At 36.8% G+C, this 24196-nt stretch overlaps 1 protein-coding gene across 6 annotated transcripts in view; it reads left to right on the top strand.

Annotated features, from left to right (window-relative positions):
- Positions 1-24196, top strand: part of cntn5 (contactin 5) — a 118696-nt gene that overhangs the window by 13065 nt on the left and 81435 nt on the right. For all 6 annotated transcript variants that reach the window (XM_085380134.1, XM_085380139.1, XM_085380137.1 and 3 more), the window contains one exon: positions 20872-20989. In XM_085380134.1, the coding sequence (XP_085236260.1) occupies positions 20935-20989 (55 nt within the window). In that variant the 5' untranslated portion in view covers positions 20872-20934. The remainder of the gene's footprint in view (positions 1-20871; positions 20990-24196) is intronic.

Below are 24196 nucleotides of genomic sequence, written 5' to 3'. Positions count from 1 at the left end.
GAGATCCAACAATTAGTTTTGAGACAGTCTCCTTCTGTGCCAGATCACATACTCATTAACTCTCAATTTTCAGTAGAGCTCATTTAAAGCATAATTGTGTGACACATGGAAACTGTGGTTCTGCCAGGGAAAATTTAAAGTACAAAGTTTCAGGTCCTCAAAACTGGTGTGTATGTGTGCATTTGTTTGTGTATTTGTGTGTTTATGAAGCAGTCTTGCCCAACTGTATGATACTGCAAAACCGTGTGCAGAGGGTAAACAAATGTAAATGTGGTAATGTTTCCCTCACTATTTACACACACATATATATCCACACACAACCTATTTTTAACAAAGCTGTTAAAACAAGTTGTTTCTGTCCAAAAAGCAGAACAAAAGAGGGATATTCGAGAGGAATATTTCTGGGTGCTGGATTGTTTAGTGCCAGCCAGCCAGTGCATGCAAAGCTGTATTTTTATCGGTGTTTTAAGGTTAGAAGAACGGATTAATTTACATATATTTTCTGATGAAAAAGTAAATATAACCAGATGCTTTAAGAGATTATGCCCTTTGGTATACGTTGGTATTGCGCTAGAAATGTGTTTAATTTATGGTGAGAGAAAGTATTTTAATTAGAGCAGTTAAACAACTGTAAAATGTAATTTATACCAAGCAGTGTATAATCTGCAGATCTGCAGTGCTTAGCATTTTATTGAGCATGGAATGATATGCCCCACAACCCATTTCACATCCAGGAGAGGTGTGACCTCTATGCTCCCCCCCAAATCTGCTGGTGGACACTTGTAATGAAACAGAACCAGTGAGCTTTTTCTTTACTACTTTCCACACTTTGATCAAATATTTCTAGTTATTCATTTGATACAAATACACATGAACTTGAAAATTAATTGGACATATTTTTTGTTCAAGACGTTTTAAAAGTTTTTAGAGTTCAGCTGTCTCCTTGATTGTCTCGAATCAGCAACTCTAAACAAATGAAAGCAGTAATTATAGTTTGGGGTGAGTGACATAACCTCAAAATGATATCATGCTATTTCAAGGAAATTTGCCAACATGTTATCAGTAATTGCAGCTTCCAGGCAGCAGCATTTATTAGTGCAAATAATAATAATAATGGATACTTTATTGATCCCCATGGGGAAATTACTTGTTTTTCTCTGCATTTGACCCATTCACTCAGTGAAGCAGTGGGCAGCCCACTAAGCAGGCACCCGGGGAGCAGTGTGTAGGGACGGTACCTTGCTCAGGGGTACCTCAGGGTAGCCGTTAAGTGGATTCGAACCGCCGACCTTCCGATCATGGGGCGACCACTTTACCTACTGAGCTATCCCTGCCCCCTAAATAAAATGAAGGACAATATTCTTGCATTTTTTTTAGTAATGTGCTTTGCAGGAGGTTGTTGAAGTAGCTCCATTTTTACTAAATCATAATGAGAGGCTACCATGTGGCTCTCACTGTCAGATGTGCCTAGACCTGACTGATTATCATGTGTGCTAGGGAACATAAACACATGGTAGCACTATATTATTGATATTGTAATATTACACTTAAATTTAAAGAACTATACCAGTAGGATTGCAGATGATATGATATGGCACAGCGCTAATTAAAATATTCAGGGCTAAAATGAGTCCTTGACACTATTTCAATATGACCTTTGTTATACTGTCATCTAGATGGATGGTAGAGCTGGAATACATAGATAAGACACTAGATTTCCAACATTCATTAGAGTTGGTGCATTTTACATTAAAATAGTAACTTTTTCAACTAATATATAGTTGACCACTCATTTTACATTCATCAGGAAATTTTGTGAAGATCCGTTAATGGGTGTCTATGCTGTTTATTCTAAAATGTGTTGACTTTGCAGTTTGATTTGGATTTAAAACTCCTTTTGGGAATGCTTTTTAAAAAACTGGAGATCAAAATGCTGTTAGAGCCATTTACTCATGAAATACATCCTTTACAAGGTTAGACACTATTGATTTTTTTTTTTTTTTAAATATAATCATTCACACTAACCTCAGCCAAAAAAAAAATCTTTACATTTATTTTTCAATTGCTTTACTTTCTTAATAGAAGGCCTGAGAAGGCACCACACTGACTGAATTCACAAAGAAAACTTGAATGTTTTTGTATTTTGTTGTTCACCTCGCTGCTAAAAACACAGTGTGAACTAAAGCAAGACTTTTATCAGTATAAGTTACTAGCATGAAAGCAAAAAGATAAACAGGAAAACAGGCTCTCTTTATCTTACTGAACCTTATAAATATGACATGTTCAAAGATCCCTTGAGAAATGTGCACCACTCAGAGAAGTGGGAGACAGGGGAATACATTTCAAATGGCCTAGTATGCGCAGAGAGTATATCTTTTTGGAAAATTGAGTTGAAAATCATTAACATGACAAATTTGTCAAGTCTTACAGTTTAACGATGAAGGGTTTACCCTGCCACTATAACAGTTCTTTCTGAAGCAACAGTCTTATTTGAAGGAAATTAACATATTTATGACTCAGCTTTCATTTTGATGGGGGGAATAAAGGTTTTCACCAGGATGAAGATGACCTTTTTTATATAGCAAGGAATAATCTAGCCTACATTAGTTGGTGGACATAACTTAATATGTTTTAGTTGTTGCTACATAAGTAAAAACATATCTTGAAGACAGCTCTTTGTTTACTTTGTCTTTTACTTTGTATTTTTTTTTTCTCAATTTGTTTATTTATGAGTCAAAATGGCTAACAGGACCAGAAGGCTAATATGGTACATTAGCAACTTTAATGGTCAGGTTTTGCCTAAAACCCTGGCGCTTTGATTGAGGGATGTTCACTTAAGACTGGTCTCCCACTGGGCTTGTAATACACTGGCAGAAAACCCACATAACTATTCTTTGTAATGAACTAAATGAGGTAGTTCAGGCCTATGCAGAACAGCAAAAAGAAATCACCAGGTGCTATTTTGATCCAGTCAGCCAGATTAGAGTTTGCTTGATTAGACTCAGGTGTTGGCATTCAGGCTATTGCTGGAGGTTAACACATCATTCACAACATTAAAGGTATTCTGGTGTCCTTACCATTATCACTCTACTCTTGTTTTGCAGTATTACAGATGGAAAATTCATAAAAAAGTCTGCCAAGCACAAAATGATAAAAACTTTCCACTTTTAGCTGTTGAATTGGAAACAATCTGCTTGTTTTAAAGTCTGAACACAAATGTATTTAGAAATGGTGCCTGCTTTAAAGAGGAGATGTCATGAATATGACAATATTTAAATGGTTGTTAACATGCATGTGTCCTTATATATGTTCATGAAGTAAAACTCAGAGTTTCTGTGTGAACCTTGTACAGAATTTTAATGTTTACATGTATTGTTCTTGCCTCTGGATCTCTCGGGGTCTTTTATCCAGACTGCTTTACGTGGAGCGCAACAGCTGGCCTTTTGCTTTGACTCAGTGATGTTCAGCCTGTAGCTGCCATGTTGATCTACCTGGGTCTACTGTCACCTGAGTCTCTCTTTGGCCCCATCTGTACTTGCAGATTTGAAGTTAAGGCAGTTCAACAGGGACTGATGGCGGGCCTTGCAGGACAAGCTTTACAGTAAAAAAAAAAAAACCAAAACAAAACGCATAGATAGTGTCTAACTATCACTATTTTCCCCCACTACCTTCCATTATTTCTTGTTTTCCATGTATTGTTTTTTCATTTGAATTATATTTAAAGTTTGATGTCATTCCCTTTTAATGATGTTTGTTAACTTCATGAATCATTCATCCATCTATCCATAATGGGGAGGCAGGTGAGTGGGATAAGTCATAGGGTGAGGTGCAAGGTACATCCTGGCCATGTTGCAAGTCCATCACAGAACCCAGACAGACAACCAGTCATGCTCAGCTTACTCAGTCCAAAAACAGACATTTGAACAGCCTCAGTATGCATCTTTGCTCTGATTTTAAAACAATGGTGGATTTTAACATTCAGTGCATTCATTTCATGATGATGTAAGTTTGTGGAATGTATCACATTTTTACTGTAAGGATTATTTGCATAGTTATCACCAGACTGCCAAATTCTAAAAAAAAAAAAAAAGCTACTTACTTAATAGGAAGGCAATGTCACAATGAAAAATGTCTGTATGGTTGATGCCTCTCTTATCCCATGTTCCAACTCATCTTAGCTTGGCCTGAATTCTTTTACATATCTTCATATATGTGTGCCACGTTGCTCATTTGGCTTAAAAGTGTCAGTATGTTCTCAGATTCAGTCTTCTCTAAGGACATATAAGTATTTCAGGCACACACTTAATTCTCCCTTTTTCATCACAACAGCCAGGCAGCACATGTAATTTTAACACTGTGAAAGGAGGTAGCTCCATTCAGGTGTGCACTATCTCATGGTGGAGACAATAATTGCCTGTGCTCCTCTTCCCTTTGGTAATTGTCTTTTGATTGAGGTCATCGGGACAATTAAAACCATTGAGGGGTGAATAAGTGGAAGCCAGAGACTTTAGAAAGCAATGCTAGGTGGTAGAAAGGATGAACAAAATGTACAGAAGAGATAATTGTGTGTGTGGGAAGACCTAGTGAAGTCAGGATGAAACAGAATGACTTGGCGTGCTTTATCACAATCTATTAATTCTATGCCTTTTTCAAAAATCTGTTAGGGTAATAGGAGAGTGTTCATAGGAGTGCAGTTTTCCATTTTTAAGAAGTTATACGTCTGTTATGTAAAGTAGTCACTCAGATTTCAGATCAAGTGACAGAAAGCTGTTGCTTTTTTTTATTAACAACAGACACTTCAGTGCCAAAGGCCAAGATAAAATGAACTCGAATCTGTTGAAGTCAATTTAACGTGAAGTACCTCTTACCTTGATGTCACTCGGCAGTAATGGAAACATCTACTTTGTTTTTACAGTAGGATTTTAAAACGTCAGTTGAGTATATTAGAACATAAAACTTTACAAATTAGCAAAGCTTGAAGATTTACCTATAGTTGAATACTTCCATTTCACTATGCATAATAATGCATTATGCACATGTGTTTTTTTAGAAGCAAAATATAAAGAAATAACAGTGAAGAGTTTTATATGTAATGTGTGTGTGTGTGTGTGTGTGTGTGTGTGTGTGTGTGTGTGTGTGTGTGTGTGTGTGTACACACATGCATATGTGTAAGTGTAGGTCTGAAAAATTAAATTTGTTTTAAGAACAAATTAAGATATTTTTCTTTAATTATACAAAATTATAAAAACTGTTTTGATTAAAATTTTATGTTTTCCCCTCTTTGCTCATTTAAAATAAAACATTTTAAGTGGTGAGCCTTCAAGCATACTTTGCATTTTTATGTTGAATTAGGCTGGATGATAATTATTATTAGTTGTTGTTATTGTTATTATCATTATTGGTGGTTTTGAAAGCTGACATTTAAATAAAATAAAGTAAGTGCTTTGAGGCGTGATGAGGCGTTGTGATTTGGTGCTATATAAATAAAATTGAATTGATTAAAAAATGTGTACAGAACAAATGCAGAGTGACATTTAAATGCTTCAATTTTACTTTTAGAAATGTGTTTTTTGTTTTAAAATAACATTTACATGTAACCTAAAAGGTAGACCTAGAGCTGGAGAGGTGGCTCAACTGCCATGATTCTTAGACATAAATTCATTTTAGTTAAATCTAGCTATTCTTTGTAATTGTGCATGAGAAGAAAGTGGGTAGAAATAATATTTTCGTATTTTGGTAGTCATGATTTCAAGACTACCAAAATAACTTTAGCTGCATTAATCATGATTTCACATAAACCCGTGGTACCAGAAGAGGTAGCAGCTTATTGCGACTTTAGGGCATACCATAAATATAAAACGGATTAGCAAAAATATTCGTAAATACCAACTTTTGATTTATGTAATTGTGCCAGTATGTTAACAGGGCAAATTACCACATCTTAACTGCAGTTACATTATGATGTTGGAAAAGAAAAAAAAAAAAAGGGGGGGGGGGGGGACACCTGGTCATACTTCTGAATTAAGTGAAATAACAAGTGCTTTTGCAAGAAGATTGTGAACTATCATTGAAATAATTTCATTTGCATAGATTTCTGCTTGGATTTCCTCAAGACCACGAAATGAAAATAGAATTTTTAAAAAAAGTAAATTATGGCTAGAAATATACATTATTACTCAGTGGAGAAAGCTTGGTAATGCGAGGATGTCATCTCTGATCTTTGGGAATGTTCATGAGCACTATTGTTCCATACACATTGTCTGTAGTTCTAATCAAAAACAACAGCACACTGATTAGGAACATTCATGTTGTTTTTGTTAAATTTACACCTTTCTCCATCAACGTGAGATTGAGTTGAAGCTGAGACTGATTAGAGTGGAAAAAATATGCCTTTCTTTAAAACAAAAAAAGCAAAAAAAACCTACTTCCATTAATTCAATTTCAATTCAGTTTTATTTATACAGTGCCAGATCACAACAACAGTTGCCTCAAGGCGCTTTATATTGTAAGATAAACCCTACAATGTGTCACTCGATTAGAATTTGTAGTGACAGATTTTTTTTCCTTCTAATTTTGCCCTGTATATAGTGGAATCTACAGCAAACAGTAGTGATTTTTTTAAAGTTGAAGATTTAAGATTAATAAACAAAGTTTACTGTCCAGAAATTACAGCTGTTTTTCTAGTCCCCCATTGGCAGAGGCTCAAACGTAAATGGACAGGTGTTTGAATTCAATGAAGAAGGTAAACTAATGAAACCTCTGGATGTTAGTGCCACATTTATACTTATTGGTAGCTGCTCCCTGGAACTCGCAGTATAACGTACATAGAAATGTTGATGCAGTGATGGAGGCAAAGCAGGTCATCTCTTAATTGGAAGGTTGTTGGTTCGATCCCTGGCTGTTCCAGTCTGCATCCCATGTTTATACAAGATACTAACCCAAAGTTAGGTAACTCCTACAAAGCATAGAATAAAAAGTGTTTATATAACTGGGTGAATGAGGCACGTTGTATAAGCATTGTGTGTACTCAGGTAGAGCTGAAAAGCGCTATATTAGAACCCGATTTACCATTGTAACGTTGGACCCAAGAAACATACGCTGGAGCGAATATGATGACAGCAGAACTTTTATTTAATACTGTGGTTTTTACTGGGACACAGACACTCCCGCTCTCTCTCTCTGCTGTCACGTCCGCTTCCCCCCTCCAGCTGTCACTGCCAACATATAAAGAGACACAATCACTGTCAGATCCCAGGACACCTGTTCACCCCAGGAGCTCACTGCGTCACCCCTCCTCTGCAGCTGGCCAGAGACCACACCCACGCCACAACCATATACTGGAAAATTCAGGAATATCAAAAAGACTGAAAGACCACAAAAGACAACTAAAGTTAGTTAAGAAAAACCCCTGCACGACAATTTCACAAGTCAAGAACACTCACTGACAAGTTCTACAATCTAAAGAGTCCTTTTTATAGCAAGGTGAAAACTGTCAAAAAAACATTTAAAAGTACTGCAATCCTGCAAATCTGATCAGGTTACCATAAATAAATAAACTTACTGCAAAAGCAGCCCAAGGGTTTTGCAAAGAGTAATTATAATTTCAGTTACTGAAGACAAAACTGAAGGCAGAAAGACCCACAAACAAGCTGCAACTGCTGCTGGCTGCAGTGACGTGGCCTAGCAGAGCGTCTTTGGGGAAAAAGCAGCATTTGGTGATCTCCATGGGATCTAAACTTCAAGCAGTCATTGACTGCAAGGATTAAAATGCTTTTTTTAATATAATTTATTTAATATTATATAAAATAAAATATGGAATTATTTTATGCGTTTAGTGTGTTATATTTCAAACTATCTTTGTCTAATCACTTTTAAACCTCTAAAAATGTCGGTCAGTGGAAAATAAATAGGTGTAACTCATAAACAGATAATGCAACCCTTTGGTTAAAAGCCACATATTCTACCACTTTAAAACATATTCATGTTAGTCTCGTCCGTCCCCAGAATGCACAATTGAAGTTTCACATATATTTTTAATATTGCAACAAATAATGATAATGTTAATTTTTCTGAAACATGACTGGTACTGGTTTGCATTTCTAACAGTTCATTTAAGGAAGAACAGCAAGGACCAGCCAAAAGGAACAGTGCAGCGCACGAGTAGATTACACAGGCCTGAATAAAAAAAATAAGTGTTTATTCTAAATGTGACTGATTGTTTTGCTTTTAAATGTAGCAAATTTCTCAACACGGTCGTTGTTTTAAACATGTGGATAAAGATTTTGTCAGTGTGTCAAAATCCAGATTTCAGCTGTACAGAGTAGCAGCTTGGCAAGTGGCTTGTGTGTTAGCAGTGTTTCCTATGGTTAATGGACTGTGGTAAAGTCCATATTTCATTGTGTTCACAGGATCAGAAAAGGAATATTTATATGATAACAGGTTTATTGTGAATTCGGCTGTATTAAAGAGAGAAGGAAAGAGCGGAGGAGAGACACAAACAGATGCAAATGAATGAAACAGAAACCCAGCTGAGTTTAGCAGCACTCAAGCACTTAGAATGACATGAAATGAGAGAAACACATACCCCATACTACTATTGGTTATAAACTGGACATTAACATTTTCAAAATTCATTGTTCTCCCTCAGCATTTGATTTCCATCAGACCTAAGAACACTGACGCTATCAGCAATGATTGGTAGCTAATTCCTATTCCTGTGTGGACATGGTTGTTTGAAGTATTCACTACACTTTCAGTTCTTAGACTGATGGAAAAACATGAAAGTGTTAATTTAAATTGAATTCTAATTTGAAGTCTAAATTTTGAGTATTTTCAGTATAGCTAAAAACTCATCTTTTTAAACTTGCTTTTGGTTGATTTATTTTTATGTTTTAGCTTCTGTGAAGCACTTTGTGATTTTTATCTTGAAAGGTGATATATAAATAAAATTTTACTTATTTATTTGCTGTCACTTAACCCTTCTTTGATACACTGATTTTTTTTAAAAATTAAAAGGATTTGAGCAATTGGCTCGGGTCAGCGTCACTACCAGTGGTATGATGTGATACAGCACCTGGACCCTACAGAGGTTGCACAGGTTTCCTCTTTCATCCAGGTTTCCTTTTGTTTGTTTATTTATTTGGGGCAGGGCCTTCAGTTACTTCAATTACAGCCTCAATTTAAAAATCATAGTGCTTTTTGCTACTATCAGCATCACATCTAACATGTGTTTTTACCACACGCTATTATACTCTGCTTAGCACTAATATAGGAAGACCTAAGCAATGAGGAGACTGAACACCTTTTAATGTCAGGTAACATTAGTTACCTACTTTAGTTTAAGGCTTGAATGTCATAAAAACCTCACAATGCAATGGAATTTTATTCCATTGGAACCTTTAAAGCTGAAAATCTAAAATGTAGTTATATCTGGATTGTTTGATTTAAAATCTACTGTAGTGGTGTACAGAGGCAAAAGTAGAAAGTAGTCTTATTCTTCAAATACTTACACACCTAACTGTATATTAACAAATTCAGTGTCTAATTCAGTTTTTGTTTTTTCTGATGCTGTCATGGTGCACATCAAGACTTGAAACCTGATGTCATGAAGTGACCTTTCTGGATTCATTATCATTCATTCATTCATTATTTCAGCCTTTCTGGAGCCAAACCAGTGAGAATGAAATAATGAATGACAATGACAATGGGGGCTCGGATGATGGTATTTTTGCATAGTGTATCAAAATGAGTCTTATTTTAATGTAGTTCTATGATTCAGGGATTGTCCCCATGTCCCAGTGAAGGCATTGTGGATGCTGTTCATGTGTCAGGAGTAATGTTATGACTATAGCAGCTCCAGGATTTGTCTGTAGATGTCTAACTGTCTGTTCATTTGTGAACAAGACGGTGATCAGATTTACTTGTTGATGATATTGGTCAGGATTGGCTGATAATAGATGTTATGGTATCAGCATTATAATTTGTATTTGTATCATAATGCAGGAAAAGAATGATAGTGGAGTGTCTATCATGTGACTGTGGTCTTGATAGTCTTCATCTTAAGTTGCTTACTATTGTAGTTCGTGCAGATACATTTTTAGCAATGTATTCCACAGTCACTCACAACATTAAAATCACAGACTGGTGAAGTGTACTATTCTTTTGACAAACCATAGATCTTCTTCTTAATACAATTTGTTGGGCTTCAGAGCTTTAATAGTGAAAACAGGAGATAAATCAAAACTTTACACGGGTGACTGTGACTCTTGTACAACAAAATCACCAAAAATATGAGTTAAAAATGTCTTTGCTGTGTTTGGCTCTATTTACTTTCAAAATTATCACTATCTGAGGCTTCACTGCTCACTTACCCAAGGCGTGGGGATTGCATGTTTGTTGGCGCGGAGGCGGCATGGTTCCTGTACCATCAGTGGAATGTCATTGGCTGATATCTTTGCTAAGCAGTAGGATACTGTAAAATTAAAAAAAAAAAAATCTGCTAAAGTTAGCAACAGTGAGATGAGCTCAAGCATGACAGTCTCTGCTGTAAAAGAGAAGGATGTCAAGTGGACAAGGTGACCTAGTATCCATTTCAAAAATGCAGGAAAAAAAATCTGATTCCCAGAATAAGCCCCAGAATTGAAAACAAAATACTTACCCAGTAAAAAAAGAACTAAAACCAAAACCACAAAAAAACTTAACATGAGCACTTAAGCAGCATCAAAAAGAACCCAATCCTTCTAACTGAGTCTCCATCAAGCAAACCACAAGCACCCAAAGTTAAGCAGCATGCCCTCTGAAGACACCACAGGATGTCTGCTTGGGTCCTGTGTCCATGCTCTGAGTGATCAGATGGGTTATTGCAGGATATGAGGCACTTGCAAAATATTAGGCACCTGCCTAGTATTTTGTATGCCATAAATACTGTTAATGATCAATAGATTTTGTACCCTAACTGGTTCATACTGACACATTTAGGATTCACTGGTAAACATTCACATACTGTCAACAATATGGGATCAAACATAGAAAGCCTTAAGCTTACTTTATCTAGCAAACACTAGATCCCCATTGTAAATTTGCACAATTCTTTAACTTAATAGTTTTTGCTTTAATTTGCTGTATATAATTATCAAGTTTAATGAGTTTTACATGTTTTTTTCTCTCTTCATTAGTGGAACAGGTTTTGTTTTGTTTCACCAAGCTATTCTTTTTTTTTTTTTTTTAATTCACACTCACAAAAAGGTTAGAATTGGCACATGTAGATGCACTGTTAAATGTTAAATGAGTCACTTATTACACTGCTTCGTGTACTACGTGAGGCAGCTGGAAAAAAAAATCTTGAAAAATGTTGCTGTTATAATTTGGTGCATGTTCTATAGTAGTGTTTTGCATTAGATTAAGACTTCTGTATGAGTTTATGGTCCCGGTGGAGTTGTGAGTAATATATGCTTTAATAGCTGTCGATGTCGGGGTGCTCCGGTTATAATGAAATAATAATGAATGTAGTTGACATGGAGACTGTGAGATGTTTAATTGATACATTGGTTCACAGTCAGGCGCAAGTAGAACGGGATGGCTTTATTTCTATTGTGGGTGCAGTCAAGGAGTCTGCTTGCCCCTGTTAGAGCAACAGCCTCAGGAAAGGAGAAACTCAGCAAGACTCTGTGACTGCAGTATACTGATAGAATACAGAAAAAATACAGAGCCAAGATTAAATTTATCAGGAAAAGACGTTTAAATGTAGACCATAACAAAGATCAACCACACCAAGAGAGAAAGCTGGTCAAAAGTAACAAAAACAGGGAGGGAGTGCTACCAGCTTTGTCTCAATATGCACTGAAATATAGAGTCTGCCTACTTGCACCTAAGAACAAGAGGGAAGAGATGAGAAGCAAGTGGGGTGGGCGAAGAGAAGAGGTACAAAAGGGCATGTAATAGCCACAATGTAGACAACAGTGGTAAAACACTAAAAAACGCAACAGAGCAGAATATGTAAACGCGCAGTTGGCAGGAGGTGTTCTAAAACAACCTGAACACTGACATGGCTCGCAGATTGATTCCTTTTGTTGCATTTGCCACCTGCTTCACCCTTAATAGTGTTATGCATACTGCTTACCTCACCCTGAGGTTCCATGTTATTTCTAAGCACACATCTCATTGAAACGAGTGGCAGGACCAGGAACTTACCAACTAAGGGGCTCGACAACAGGACAAATAAAACACTGTCTGCCTCAAAGCAAAAAAGAACCATTTGTTTGTTTTTTATACACTTCAATCTAGTAGAGGGGTTTGTTTTCAGGACACATTTTCTTAATGCTGCTTACTTTCTAATGTAATGCAGTTTTGTTCGACTGCACATTATGTGTAGGTCCATAGACACAAATGCAGGCAAAGTGGGTTGCTCAAGGGCACATTCAGTGATATTAGTTGAGGGGATTCATCTGCAATGTATTTAGTATATATTCCAAACATTCCAATTCAGGGACCAAAAATTTAAGTCTAATCAAAAGTTTGCTTCTCTAACATTCATCATTATCCTCTCTTGTAAATGGTCCAGCTTATTAGTTGTTTTTAAGAGTTTGCCTCGGCTTTAATGTTTACAAATGGCTTGTCTTGGTCAAAGGAGTGAAACGGTGGCAAGATTAATCCCAGTATTATTATCATCATGTTTTAACCTCACCCTCTGCTTTCGGATTAAAACCTCTAGAGTGTGTAACGAGACATTTTAAAGAGCTTAGTAGTTTGTCTTGGCGGAAATACAAATATATCACTAAGCTGTGTTTTCTGTTATACTTATCTAGATTTATTTTACCACAGCAAATGCATGAATATGAACATGTAAAAGAGATGATTTAGCTGAAGCATATCTAACTCCAAATTTTTCTGTACATATTATATACTTTAAGTCCTGTAGTGTAGTATCAGAAGAGGAACCAGGATGCATATGGACAACAGATTAATAAATGGGTGAATAAAATACAACTGAGTCATTCAGCTGTATATAATTAAGTTTGTTTTAGTCTGTTTTCGGAGTTGCTTCCAGACCTCTTATAGGAAGAAGCTTGTCACTATCTGCTGTGTGGCAGGCAGGAGGAGGACCCAAAAGCAGGGCTCGGAACACAGAAGGGTAAACTAAAGATGGCAGCTTTATTGCTGGAGAACCCCAGTACTTGTATAGAAAACTAGATACATTAAACTCAAACCACAGAATTAGTGAACCCAGAACTAGGAAATACTGGGGTTAGGCAGGACACACAGACAGCACATGGGAGTGGTACGACATGACAACAGATAGAGGAAAACACAGGGCTTAATACACCAGGGAGTAACGAGGGGATGGGAAACAGGAGGGAAGCACAGCTGGGGCTAATCTGACATAATGAGATAAGGAAACAAAGCAGAATACGCTGACATAGGACACAGACTGTCAAAATAAAACAGGAAGCATGAGGCATTCACAAGGACGTGGACTTGACACTGAGACAGACTGGAGAGACAGAGGGAACGTGGAGACAAGAGTGACTAGATGTGGAGCGTGGGACACGGGAAAGTACAGCGTAGACATGGGAACCGAGAATAAACACAGGCTAAGATAAATACTAAGGGAGGAAGAACTACAATCACTAAGAACTAAAGAAAACCAAAACTGAACAACAATAAATCAAAGAATCAAATAATATAATTACAAAGTTTGAAACAGAACTACTCAGTCGCAAACCCAGAACTCTGACAAAGCTGATCCAGAGGGTTTAATCTCTATGAATCTGCTGGTAGAACCTGTGGAGGGAGCCCGTTTTTGGATGCTGACAGACATGTGATCTTGGTCGTGTTTTAAGGATTTTTAAAACTAAAACCAGAAATGTTCAGCTGGAGCCTCCATTGGCCCCCTAGCTGCTCCGAGCATCCCACAGTGTCATTGCTGCAATCCCAGTCTACATCCCACAGATATAAAAAGGTGATGGGGTCGGTCAAAAAAGGAAGCATGAAAAAGATGATGATGTAAGGTTGGGATTTGGAGTAGCTTTGGAAATTCACTTAGTCCAGTATGATAATAATATTTAATCACAACAACAACAATAATAATAATAATAATAATAATAATAATAATAATAATAATAATAATAATAATAATAATAATAATTTGACAATAATAACAATAAAAATAATACAAATATGGAGAATAGAGTAAAGGAATAACAAAAAAGCATCAAAAACTCAATTTTAGCAATAAAAATAGTAATCGTAAACAGAAGAGGAAGGTTTTTATGCTGGAAAAAATTATCAATCGTGGTTAATAAACTATATCAGAACCATGGTTATGGTAAATTAAATAAATAATGACCTAATCTTACCTTTCATACATTTCCCACTCCTCATTCCCACATTCATTTCAGTCTAATCCAATTAGTAAAAAAAAAAGAAAATAGTTTAGCATATATATATATATATATATATATATATATATATATTGTTGTATAAAAACATTTGTGGTTCTGGTACAATGTGTACATGTAATGTTACAATAAGGTTCAGCATTATCATTCTTTGATAATTACAGGAGCAAATGAATATGAGTATGATCAGTTCAGTCCACTAAATATGAGCAAAAGTCTTGCTCATATTTATAAAGTTGTAAAAACTTTATAAAGTGGTCTTAATTTTTAAAAAATAGTTCTACAGGCTTTCTGAAGGTCTTTCAAAGTCTTTCTTTGGACACTGACTACTTTTTGATCACTTGCAGTCCAGTCCTTACACTTGACTACATTCAAAATAATGTTAAGCTACTTAGCACTGACCTATGAATCATTCAAGAATTACAGTGAAAGGCACCTAACTCAAGGCATGAACCACTGTTGTCTCTACACAAAACAGCCAATATTGCAAGCAACCAATTGTAAATCATATAGTTTACTTTTACCTTGCTACTAGCAACATTATTCAAAAACACATTATTGGTTCCCATTTCTTTAGTTGAATCTAAGAAAAAATGGGATGGGTGTAAAATAGTATTTTTGCTACAGATTACAGAAAACATACACAAGTATTTTTGTACCTAGCAGCTCTTTGATTCCCAATTAGCTATTAGCTGAAAACTTGGCGCATCTTGGCATGTTGTGCAGTATGTCCTTAAAAAGTCTGAGGAAACTGGACAAGTAAAGGACAACAGAAAAAGTGTCTTTAAAGAAAGATCAATAGCAGATGAATAGGATCTGGAGGTCTTGTCCTTTAAACTGAGGAAAATAGCTTAACTGAGACCTGACAAAGGACCTGCCTGAGAGATACATGTGACCCTAAAGTTGATCTTCCTTCCGTTCACTGAAGCCTCATCAGACATGGTCTCACTGGAAGGGTTCCCTGTCTTATGAAAAACTGAATTATGAACTAAATTTGAATCAAAAATTTAATTAATAATATCTTCAACATATAGAAATGAGGTCAGAAAAGCAGTTGAGTGAAGAAGAAAAGGAGTAAAAGGTAAAAGAGTGGAGGTTCTGTCATGTCACACACACACACACACACACACACACACACACACACACACACACACACACACACACACACACACACACACACACACACACACACACACAATGAACACTCTCAGTCATGGATTGGCCTCCCCAGAGCCCAGACCTCAACATTATTGAAACATTGCGGGATCATCTTGATAAAGATCTGAACAAAAGGCAAAAGGAGCTTTGGGATATCTTTTAAGAAAGCAAGAACGATTGTGTTCTTGTTCTTGAGTTTTATTGAAGAATAAAGGGGGTCATGCCAAATACTGACTTTGAAGCCTGTTAGAATTGTGCAAAAAAGCCTTTATATACATTTCCATTTATGATTTTATTCATTAAATCTTTGCACTTATTTCCCATTTTCCTTGAAAACTATAAAATAATAAAGGGTGGCTCAAGACTTTTGCATAGTGCTGTATATAATATATAGACACCAAGTGTTTATATGACAGTATCCACAAATGAGTGAGCAAGTGCAGCAGAGATGAGCATCATAGACTTGTGAAGTGGCTTCACTCATCACCTCTTAAACATATTTTTAGCATGATTATAGTCAGATGTTTGCAGAGGAGCAGGCAGATGTTTGTGGCTGCCAGTGTCCTGAGTATTTGTGCTTCTGCTGTTGGTATATTCTACTGATGCAGATGCTACTGGAACTACTTTGTGTATACTACAGCTACAATTAGTTTTGTACATGTACAAAAGATCCAACACCATGTTGCCCAGTTGTTTTATTACTTTATTTACTCAGCGTGTTGACAGACTCTGAGAGTAAGATGACAAGTTACACACTGCTTTTTGCAGGGCTGGAGAATGTATCTGATTGCATACATCTGTTAAATTTCAGCAAATAAACATTTTGTGTGTGCGTGTGCGTGTGTGTGTGTGTGTGTGTGTGTGTGTGTGTGTGTGTGTGTGTGTGTGTGTGTGTGTGTGTGTGTGTGTGTGTGTATTTGAATGTGTTCCTATCAGTGACAAATGCTGTAATATACTATTGTGGCACTGATTACATTTCTGGTCTCAGCATTTGGTAGACTTACCTTTCCTGATCCACAAAATGTATGCTAATTGAAACAGGTGACAAGGTGAGGCAAGGGAGCGTGAAAATGATCATTACAACCACAATCTGGATATCTGTGGTAGCACATTTGCCATCATGGCTTTCATTTTCCTGAATGACTCAATATTTGTTGATACCTTTGTTAAAAAATACAAAGGTTACATCCAAGACATCATTGTTTTCAAGCAAAAATATAAACATGTCCAAGTTGTTGAATAATCCATAACAAATTGATGAATTTCAGGGGGGGCTTAATATTTCTGGTGACAAAAAAACTACAAGCATACAACAACAACAGGTCCCGTCAAAATACATAAGTGTCACGCTACATTGTAATTGAATCATCATAATTCATTCCATTTTTAGAAGGCTGTCGGAAGCATCTAAATTATGTGCTTGTCCTTCATTGTGTAAAATTCCACAATATCCTGCAATAAGCAGTTAATGAGAATATAGCTACCTGGGGAATGTTTTCAGGCAATGTTTGCGACTGGTGTTGTTCAGACTCAGCCTGACAAACAATGTCTGCGCATATTTAATGGAATTCGTCTTGTGAAAACACAAAGTAGAAGCATCACAATGAGGACTGTCAGTGGACATTGTTGTAACCTCTGCACCACCTCATTAATGCTCCTCTAGCTAAGCTGTGATCGGCTGGACAGAAGTGTTGCAGGATTCAGCTCCACAGCCCCCTAACGTATATAAATGAAAAGTTGCAGGCTACTAAATGACAAATACCTGACAAAAAAAAAATATATATATGTATTGACATTCCACTTCCTGTTAATCACAGGTCACAGGTGATGCTAAATACTTTAGATTTCTTTAAAGAACCCTATTCATTCATTAGTATATTTTGATGCCTAAACTAAAGTGATGATCTTTATTTCGTCCTGCAAATATGAATAAGCCATTTATATCTGACTTACAGCAGAACCAAGAAACATTTTAGCTTATATTCCACTTATTGAAGGATTACACTTCAAACTCATTGTGCTATCAGACAGCTGGCTAATCAGAGTCTAAGCCTAGATAAATGCGCTCTGCTGGAATTTAAAACTGTGACATTTATAAAAATGTCCTTCTCATATACTCATACGCTTTAGTTTCTCTGGTACAACATACCAAATACCCCGCTACAGCAATATTATGTTTGCATCATAAGACATCAGCGCTTTAAGAAATCTTTTAAAATAGGCCATGATGACGTGCTAGCTCTTCTCTACTAAATTCTATTAAGGACAAATGAACAACAACTCACACAAGCAATTAAAAAAAAATGTAAACAGTTTTCTACTGCAACTGAAAACATAAGATAAAATGACCAGAGACACGTCCCAGCCATTCCCAGACAGCAGAAGCTGTCCTATTGAAAGTACACAGGTTTGAGGAAAAGCAACCCAGTGTCTCTCATCAGCTTAAGTGTGCAGTGGACTGATGTGAATTTTACTCCTCAGTGACTCTCACTACAACTGAAGCAGTTTCTGGGCTCACATACCAGACAAGCTATAGCATGAATAGTATTCAAAGGCACTGCACCTTTTTCTAGTAGAATTACTGCGCTATATTTTAAATAGTCTTATTACACTACCTGCAAATGTAAGTGTAAACAGTATGAAATGGTGTGGGATATGAAGTTTACTTAAGACTGCTACTAAGGCAACCTGATACAGAGTATCATCTTTTTTTCCTCTAATATCCACAAAAAAGAAAGACACTTCTGGTTTCACTTATCACCTGGGGAGTAATGTGGGAGTAGTTCAGTCCAACGCGTGTCCAGGAGTTTGTGTGTCAATGAGCTGACCCATGTGTTCAAGAAAGAAGAGAAACTGCTTGGCTGTCTTAGGTGATTTTCTGTGTTTTAATGTATGCAGAATCCTTCTGCTCATGTTCTCTTACGCTGCTTTTGTATGATCTATTTTTACTCCCTTGTATTCATGTGAGACGCACAAAAGGTCAGAGAGAGGTGAAGGAGGGTGAACACTTTTTTTCCAAAAAGAAGAGAAATTTTCAACAGCCTGTGCAGACAACTGTCTAGACAGCATACAATCAGTTTTTTAATTTATTATTTTTTTTATATTACCAAGCATGGAAAGGAATAAGAAATGGCTAAGAAATAGGAACATAAAAACATATTCCTCATTTTGAGTCTGAGTTTGACATTGTTTTTCACCTGTAAAGAAAAAAACTTTACAGGTGCCTTATTTATAGGGAAAATAGCTGATTGCTTGCAGTGAACAAGCTGAGGACAAAAAAAAACTGCATATATTACAAGTAAGAATAATCTGTTTACCTTGCTTTCTTCTTTCTCTTTCATTTCCTTATGTTTTTCTCTCTTTCTCTCTCTAAATAACAGCCTAATTTCTGTGTTACTAATTATTTAACCCAGCAGTACTGCTGCTGCATTGTGCATTGCAGGGGAGTGAATGAGGTGAAGCAAAGACAAGGACGGATAAATAATGAATGTGACATAACTCCTACTGGATCTGGACATGCTTCCCTCAACCCTCAGAGCTGTCTGTGCAGCTGTGTTAATGATCTAAATGACACAGACTTAAATAAAGATAAGAGACACTGTCACTGAGATAAAAGTGGAAGAGAGCAAAATAAAAAAAAGAGATTTTAAATGAATGCACTCCTGTCAGATAACTGGAGAAATACCACTTTTTAATATAGAGATTATTGACAATGAGCATGAATAACAAGGTCAGCAAACCTTATTCTTTTCAAAGCACAGGCCCACAAAAACTGTATATTATGCAATATATATCCTGTTAGCACTGTAGACTCATCCGTAAGTTGAGGTGCAGTGGATATTTTATTAGTGTTTGCTATTGTGATCATGTTTTATGCTTAACTTATAACTAATGGTACTGAATGGAAAAAAGGACATTTGTGCAGGAATGAAACATACTCCAGTATTTTTATTTTTATTTTATTTTTTAATTTTTATTATTTTATTTTTTATGTTTATATTTGTTAAAAAATGCACTGGGAATGATCTTTTAATAGATCAAGCAAAGCAATCATTAAGTTTGAACAAGTCTACATTACCACTTTGGCTTCCAACAATTATAAAAACAAGATAACTGAGATTAAACGATTATTGTGTCACATCAGATAATGCAGTAAAGCCCCAGTTGCTCTGCATTATCAATCCATTTTTTGAATATTCACCCACTAAAAAGAGAAAGGTGAGCTTGGGCTTTTACCGTCTTAAGGTAGGTCAGATTTACTCTACTGATGATGTGTTTTGGAGTAGTAAAACGCTCAGTACGAGAGGAACCGCTGGTTCAGACGTTAAGTGGATGTGCTTGGATGAGAAGCCAATGGTGCGAAGCTACCATCTGTGGAATTATGACTCAATGCCTGTAAGTCATAATCCTGGCTAGATGTGATGATATCATAGTGCCATGAAAAGTTGGTGCAGGGAGCTGTTCACAACGCAGCTGGGGCAAAGCGCTGGATGATGGTCAGCTCTCTGCTGTGTTGCGTCACCTGTTTGTGGAGAATCTAGTGTTAAATCACCTGCAGATGACACAGTTATTACTATTCACATATTATTGTGTATTTTAGTTTGAAGCTTAAAATAGGTTTAGCTGGTCGTTGAATTTTGTGTATAAGAATTGGTTTATAAGGTTTGTTTAGTTAACAAAAAAGCCTCTTTTCTCTAAATACAGCTGAAAATAATTACAGACTTATAAAACACGCTCCTTTTAAGCGTTAAGCAAAAAAGTTAAGCAAAAGGCGAACGTAGTGCTTTCAAAGAGTCCTTTATATATTGTAGCTGCAAAACATTCTTTATCGTGAAATTTCAAGGATTTTGTTGCTATTCACAAACTATTCACACTGTGTAACTGCAGCATGCATTTGTCACTTCAGTAGCCAAGTTGGTGTCAGTCACTATCTGATTACATGATGCATGTTGGATTTTTCTCAGTACAAGATGTACAGCAGTTCTGTGGTATAATGGGAATTTAATAGCCGTGATAGACTGCATGCAATTAGAGAGGGTGTGAAGAGCCCAGGATGGGATAGTAGTCTTGCCCACTGTATAAATTTTGCATGAAATTATGGAGTGGGAGCAATCTTGTCATGTGTAACCCCCCCTGAAGTCCAGATTGTGTGGTGTGAAACATCCCTGTGATCATGTGATAAGAAAATAAATGCACGCTCTATTCAGTGAGATTTTCACAGGGATTTTTGATTGACAGCTGTTGTGTTCTACAGGGTTCTCTGTGATAAACAGAGGTACATTCTCCCACCAACTGATTTGTTTCCTAATGTTTATAGGCGCAGCTTTAATGAAGAAGCAGACCTGCTAACATTCTTGCAGAAGGGACCTCTTCAACAAGTATGGGGTCACCATGGAAACCATTCCTCCTCCTGTCTGTCATCAGTGGCCTTTCAGGTAAGAAATTCAAGAGCTAGTGTTCAGAGACTATTTAGAAAATATGTACAGAATAATTTAAAGTATTAATATTACAAAAAGAAAATGATACAGTAATATCTAAAATGATAACTTGCCGGGGATAAATGTGCCACATGTAGGAGAATTTATTTATTCATTCATTTATCGGTGTCAAATATCGGGGATATTTTTTTCACTTTCACATCTTTAAAAAGACACGTTTTGTATTTAAATCCAAGAATTTATGTGCCAGGTTCTTCTTGGTTTCTAAAGGAGATAAAATTGGGAACACCTTTGCACACCTTCTGTGGCTGCTGTACAAAGTAATTACTCATTACCAAGTTTTATTTTATACATACCTTTCTACCTAATTAATAAAGAAAGAATAAAAGTAAATTTACGTAACATGAATGTATATCCAATTACCTTTAAAGTATCAGGCAGGCTTAACTGGCTTAGTAGTAATTAGTTTCAACATACCAGTGCTCCGCTTTATCTGTCTGCTATCCATTATCTTCCCATGCTACATCTTCACTAGTGTGTTTAGCAGTGAGCGCAAAATTTCAAGTTACGGATCAAGCGACTCCCTCAGTCAGTCTAGAACATGGATTTGCCGGTCTAATGGATTCTGCCCTTTTAACAGTTCTTTCAACCCACCAGAGAAGGGTTTGTGCACTCTGGGCCTTTCTCTGAGCTTCATTTATGGAAGTCACAGAAGCTGCACTGACCTCACTGGTCTGCCTGTTAAACCAAAATAATAAATGGAAACAACTGTTTCTTGAGTTTTAAACATTGTCTCTTGAGGCTGTTTGCTTCTGAATAAATTGTGGGCATATTTTTTAAAGTTAGGTATGCTGCTGTAGAGCAGTATTGTACATTACAACCTTACAAAGTAACAAAGTGAGATATAATTTATTTTTAGCTGCTAAAAAAATTATTTAACTTGTATAGAAGTGACATGAAGCAACAAAGAAAAAACCCCACAAATCTTTCTTTTCACTTTTCTCATTTTATGGTTCGAATGAAAATAGCTCATCCTGTATAAAACAACCATTGTTGTTCAGGCAACTATTCCTGATTCAGTATTGTGTGTTGTTAGCCCACATTTGCCACAGACAGAATTTAGGGTGGGCCACTCAGATATATTAATGGTCAATTTGGTGACAAATTCAAAAATGTCTAGCTCCAACCCACTTCCTCTCATTTTCCCACCAACGGGCTGGCTGGACAAGTTGCCTCTGTGATGGTCCTTGATATCACTCAGCTCCCTCTCCAGAGAGCCTTTAATCTTGTGGTCAGACAGACTCCCACTCCACTGTCTTGGACTGATTATATTTCTTAGTTAATGATTTTTCACAGGGTACTTGGCAATTTAAGTACCGTAATTGTCGGGCTATAAGCCGCTACTTTTTGCACAAGCTTTGAACCCTGCGGCTTTTAGTCAGGTGCGGCTTTTCTATGGATTGTCCGTGATTTTTGTCATATCGTAAGACGATTTGTTTTGTGTGTTCCGCTGTTGTACGGCACTACGTTGCCTGGCGGAAGGATCGGGGTTCAAGAGTGGTATGTTAGTCACATGTCCGTCCGCCAGGCAACGTAGTGCCGTACGAAGTAGCGCGAAAAACAAACTTCAAAGTAGCGCTACGCGTTCAGCGGGAGGCGTGGATGATGAGCGGCGATAAACTTGCAAGTTATGCCCAAAAAGCAAGTTATGCCCAACTCCACCGGTGGATTCTGACAGCGTGGAAAAGTGTGAAAACATCCACGATCACCAACGGATTTTGAAGGGCTGGACTGCTGCATGATGGAGAGGAGGACACCGCCACGGCCCTTCTGAGGGTGTTCGACTCTGACACTGACAATGAGGATTTCTTTGGTTTTGAAAGTGACAACGAAGGAGAGAAGAAGAGTGGATGACGAAGCCATCCTGAGCCTGTTTGTATCCGACACTGGAGAAGAGGACTTTGGTGGTTTTAGTGCGCAGGAAGAAGAGAAAGATGGTGAATGACTGACTTTTCTTCTTGTTAAAGCTGTGTCACTGCACCTGAGCCTAAAAGGTAGTCCGAATCTATTTTTCTGGTGTGCTGTAGGCTACTGTTATGTACTACATGTGCAAATATGTACCCATAACTTGTTTTTCAAAATATTAATAAAAGTGATGTCTCCAAACAGCCATCTCTTTCCTGACAATTCCCTTTGTGCATATTCTCTTACATATGATAAGTCAACATTGAAACACCTGCGGCTTTTGGTCAGGTGCGGCTAATGTATGTACAAAACAGGATTTTCCCCTGATTTTAGCTTGTGCGGCTAATATTTAGGTGCGCTTTGTAGTCCGGGAAATACGGTATTTGCATAGGAGCACTAAACATAATTCTGTGGGGGGAAAAAAACGCTTGAATTATTATTCAATAAAAAAATTTAACATTAAAATTCGTTTCTTGGGACTGTCACATAGGAAATATCTTTTATACCTTTGATTGTGACCCACTGTTTTGCATTCATTAGATTGTGAATATATTTTATTTTATATATTGACATAAATCTATTACACATGGTTTTTTGTAGACAGTACAGTTTGTACCACAGAATGCCAATTATTCACAGTGCTGCGTTAACATTACAGCAAACCAGACATTTACCACAATTTGAAAATGTTAACATCCCAGCAACTACTGTATACTGTTCAAGAAAGCCAAAGTGTGGGCTCCCAAACCTCTGCTACTGGTATTAGCAGGGAAGCTGCCTAACAAGCCTCCAGTGGTAATTTGAGCTTGAACTCCATCAGCTGACAGGCCTGAGCTTGTATTTCAAAAGCACCATAAGGTTTGATGTAGTCTAATCATAAGCATTTTGAACTGCTGTCTGTAAACTGTAATCATTGCTTCCCCAGGGATTTTGTAAAAGCAATGCATGGAGCGCGTGGGAATGTGTGAAGGAGATGGTAAAGCTGATGACTGACAATTTTGAGTTAGTTTTTAATCAAGCTGTTTTTCGTCACAAAGTGTCCAATTTTCAACTTTTAAATGCAATGCTTTTACAATACTTTTGAGTCCTATTTAAAACCTTTGAAAGCAATGGTCTCAGTAGAGCTTTATGATACACAAATAGAAGCATAAATATAAAAGGAGTTGTTTAACAAACTGTGGAACACTCATGTTTGGTAGCATTTGACAGCTGACCATCACTGACAGTGCTGACCACTGT

Source organism: Rhamphochromis longiceps, linkage group LG14 (assembly GCF_057381845.1).
Source record: "Rhamphochromis longiceps isolate RC_006_pf linkage group LG14, R_longiceps_female_GT1.1, whole genome shotgun sequence".
Classification (NCBI taxonomy): domain Eukaryota; kingdom Metazoa; phylum Chordata; class Actinopteri; order Cichliformes; family Cichlidae; genus Rhamphochromis; species Rhamphochromis longiceps.
Note: the sequence above shows the minus strand (reverse complement) of the source record. Positions and strands in the feature narration are given on the sequence as shown.